General features: G+C 42.7%; 1 protein-coding gene across 1 annotated transcript; it reads right to left on the bottom strand.

Annotated features, from left to right (window-relative positions):
• Positions 1-734: 734 nt before the first annotated feature.
• mid1ip1a (MID1 interacting protein 1a) lies at positions 735-2,524 on the bottom strand. Its single transcript, XM_086052412.1, has one exon. The coding sequence runs from the start codon at positions 2,017-2,019 to the stop codon at positions 1,525-1,527; it is 495 nt and encodes a 164-aa protein (XP_085908538.1). The 5' UTR covers positions 2,020-2,524; the 3' UTR covers positions 735-1,524.
• Between the last annotated feature and the right edge of the window lie 1,363 nt (positions 2,525-3,887).

The raw sequence follows: 3,887 nt of genomic DNA, 5'->3' as shown, positions 1-3,887 counted from the left end.
AAAAAAAACAAACTAGCTGCACACACAATGCTTTAAATAACATTTTAAAAATTACTAGTGTACTTCAAAGCAAGTTTAAACACTGTCCAACAACAATGATTAGTTCAAGGAAAGATAGAAGTGCAATGCGAGTTGTAGTACAGATGCAAGTGTAAAACGTTAACCTCTGTAATAATGCCAAATCGACAAAACTGTGTACCTTAGGTTTGACAAGCAGTGACCCATATTGTGACTCTGCAGTCAATATTTTCCTTTCCTCCCTCCTGCAGAAGCTACTCTTTTGTAGTAATTGTTGCCCCAAAAAAAATCATTTGATGCTCACTGAATTGAGGTCTCATAGAAGTAGACTGAATTCTGGTGCAATAACCTTTCATGTGACATCATTCATGACAGTGGTGTTCAGTTAACGCCCTCTTTGTACTAAGCTAAATTATCCAAAACGCAAAGTGTCAACATCATGTCTTCTGCTTATTTCCACTCTAAACTAAAATGATTTCACATGCTAATAAATCCAAACTGCAATATACTTTGTGCTATTAGCCAAATACAAGTTCTAACATGCAATCCTTGGCATACTTTGTGCTGTTAGCTGAGCGCACATACTGTATGTCCAATTTTTTGACACTGTGCTAAGGTAACCGATTGCTAGTGCTAATATACAATCTGCTGTGTAATATCTGTATGTGGGGTAGTAAGTTCCTTACATGAAATGAACAGTCAAAATGCACCACAAATTGAATTAGTTCATACAAAACTTTATTTTACATATCAAATATCAGTAGAAAAGCTGTGCAAAGAATACATCTTTTAGGCACATTTGCAGTTAGATTGTTGACAAAGTGATCTCATGGAATTCGTCATCGTTCACAAAGCAGAACTATCAGTTGATTCCAATACATTGACCAAAGTTTGAAATGAGGAAGTCACAGGCACTTTTTTTGCTACGCACATGCCTCCTTCCGTATTTTTAAGTTTTAAGACATCAGTGCGGAAGTTGCATGATCATACGCACATATTAATCATCTTGAAATGGGCGATTCATACCACACACAGCCTCTCTGGCTCTTTGAACTAAACATTCACATGTACACATGTCCTGAGGTAATAAATTACACATTAAATAAGTTTTAAATATGTTTCACCTGCGAATCAAAGAAAAAAACTCAATGCCCGTGAGTGCAAAAAGAATTGTTAAAGCATTGAGTCACATTCACTTTCAACACATTCTACAATCCAGTAGGCCACCACCCAATGTACTTGTAAAAGTAGGGAGGCTGTCAACTTTTCTTCCATCGTCCCTTCGTGGGTTAGTCATTTTAAACTTCACTTCAGCCAGTTTCAAGGTTAAAATGTAACAATACGGATGGGCCTTTAAGTGTTGCATGTTTAAAACCCTCAGAGGAAAGCCCCACAAAATATTTAACCCACAAACGCTCATGATTAGTAACAAAAATCTGTTCCATCATAACTTTAGTGGCCCTCAAAGGACTTGAAATGGCCCCTGATAATAGAAACAGTCTGCTTTTAGAGTCCAATCGACTGCTTGTAGCGCTTGGTGAGGGAGTCAGCCTGCGTGGTCAGCTTGCCCAGAACCCCTTGGAGCCCGGCGAGGTGGTACTGGAACTGCTTTTGCAGGTCCTCCTCCTCCTCCTCCTCATACTCGTCGTCTTCTGACGAAGCTGAGGACAGTGACGAGGCGAAGGAGGACGACGAGGCCGTGGAGTTCATGCGGGTGAGTAGTAGAGGCGTCTCCTTGACGACCGGGGAAACCCTCAAACCCCACTCGATATCCCGCCGGATGGACTTGAGCAGCTGGTAGTAGCTGTACATGTCCACGTCACCCTCGTCCACGTCCGACTTGTGGCCGCACAGCTCGGCGTCGTCACCCAACGGCACGTCCCGCAGCAGGCTTGGCACCATGACCGTCTGGTCCATGTTGTTCACCGCTCCGAGGAAGCGGTTCATGGCGTTGAAAAGGGAGTTTTTCTGGGCGGGCGTCTCGGGGAGCTGTCGCATCATTTTCGCTGCTGAGTTTTCGCTTTTACTTCCGACAGGAGTTGGAGTGGCGGTTAATTTCCGGGTTGTGAATCCGATGAAGGCTCGCTGTTGGCCGGGCACGGTTGATTGGTTTCCCGCCTGGTGGTTGTTTGGCGTCTAGCTTTATGTTCCCTTCTTAAAGAGAGAATGTTCAGTGGCTTTAAATAGAGACGAGTAAGCGCTTATTGGCTCGACCTGTTTGTCCGGTTCTTCGGCTTCAAACGTAACAGGACCCGGGCGACCGTGAAGATCAGAACGTAGTGAGGAGGGGCTCCGAAGTGACAGCCGAGCGGTAAAAAAGTACGGGGATATCCAATAGTAAGGAAAAAAAATAACACCCGCGCACGTCGCTTATTTCTTTCTATCTTGCAAAGTTACCTTACCTCGAAATGTTCCGACACAATTTGCGGTAAGTCATTAATTGCGTCAACTCTGCCGACCTTCTCCAAACATGACACAAGCTTGCATGGGAGACGTGCCAAACGATATATGAATATTCATGAGCTAGCCATCAGGCCACCTGCTTTGCGAATCCTCAGCGGCCAATCAGACCCCACGACCCTCCTTGCCCAATAGAAAGGCGGGATAAATAAGTGGCGGACCAATGAGGAGGCAGCAGGGACTCTCGTATGCAAAACAAACAGCACGTGTGTTGAAGTTTTACACAGGAGTGTACTAGAAACATCTTTTTGCATGCTAAAACAAAACTTCACACCCCCACACAGACACACACACAAAAAACTTTCTAAAACAAGATGCTGATTCATGTAATGTAGACACTTCCCAAAGAGCCTATGGCGAAATTTGCTGTTATGATTTCATTTAAAATTCGTCCCACATGAAGGGTGTGTGGGGCATGACGAGGCAAGAAAGAACGCTTCCATTTTGGTGAGGGTGCAGTTTTTCTTTGTGCATTGTCAATATGATATCAAAAGTGACTATGTATAAATCCTACAGTGGAGTCGTGACTAGTCCAGGCTGTACCCCATATCTTACCTAAAGTTAGCTGAGATAGGGTCCAACTCACACATCCCAAACAGAAATATAGAAATAGATGGCTGGATAAAAATGTATATGAATCCAATAATAAAATCCGCCAAATGAAAGTAGTTTTTTGTCCAGCCTTACTAAGGCTTTTCATGGGTATATCAGAGGTCTGCAATTGGTAGACTAGATTGGAGGGTTTGTTTTTGCCTTGGGGAGGTCTGCGCTCTACTGAGTGGCATTCAGGTCATAACAGCCAACATGTTGTATATTTGATTATATTCTGTATGTATGTGTGTCACTAGCATAGCTAAAAAATAAAACAAAATTGTCACAAAACTATGCAAAGTGGTGGCATGGGACCTGTGAAATTTTGGTCAGGGTCCATATAAACGTGCAGATGTTTTTCGATTGCGAGCGATGCAATTTTCTGACATTTTCGATTCCTTTTTAGCGAATAATGAATCGTAACAGCAAAATTGATAAATAAACAGAACAAAGTGGGTATGTCCATAAAGGTATTTGGCCTTGGAGGAGTTATCACGACACTTTGCCAACAGCATTGACAACATCATGACGGAGTGATTTCACAGTAATGGATATATTGGAATTTGGAAGAATGTGGGATATTATCAAATGCTGGTGTAATGACACTTTACCCTGAAAAATAACGACACTACACAATCTGATGTATCAATAAACTGCCCAGCCTTGGATCCCTGCCATTATTGTCAGCCTTGGTAGAGGTCTGTGCTCTTCTCTGAGCCATTTGAATTCATTTAATCTAGCGTACACATCTTGTAGGAATTAGGGTGGTTTTAAGCAACACTACAACCGGCCTGTCTTATTACCACATGAATAGTGGC

Source organism: Filicampus tigris, chromosome 14 (genome assembly GCF_054856515.1).
Source record: "Filicampus tigris isolate MCC_2025a chromosome 14, RoL_Ftig_1.0, whole genome shotgun sequence".
Classification (NCBI taxonomy): Eukaryota; Metazoa; Chordata; class Actinopteri; order Syngnathiformes; family Syngnathidae; genus Filicampus; species Filicampus tigris.
The sequence above is the reverse complement of the archived record's forward strand: the minus strand, read 5'-3'. Positions and strand labels throughout refer to the sequence as shown.

Bases quoted from the DNA above. Each gene is read 5' to 3' on its own strand.
- mid1ip1a (XM_086052412.1), bottom strand. From the start codon at position 2,019: ATGATGCGACAGCTCCCCGAGACGCCCGCCCAGAAAAACTCCCTTTTC.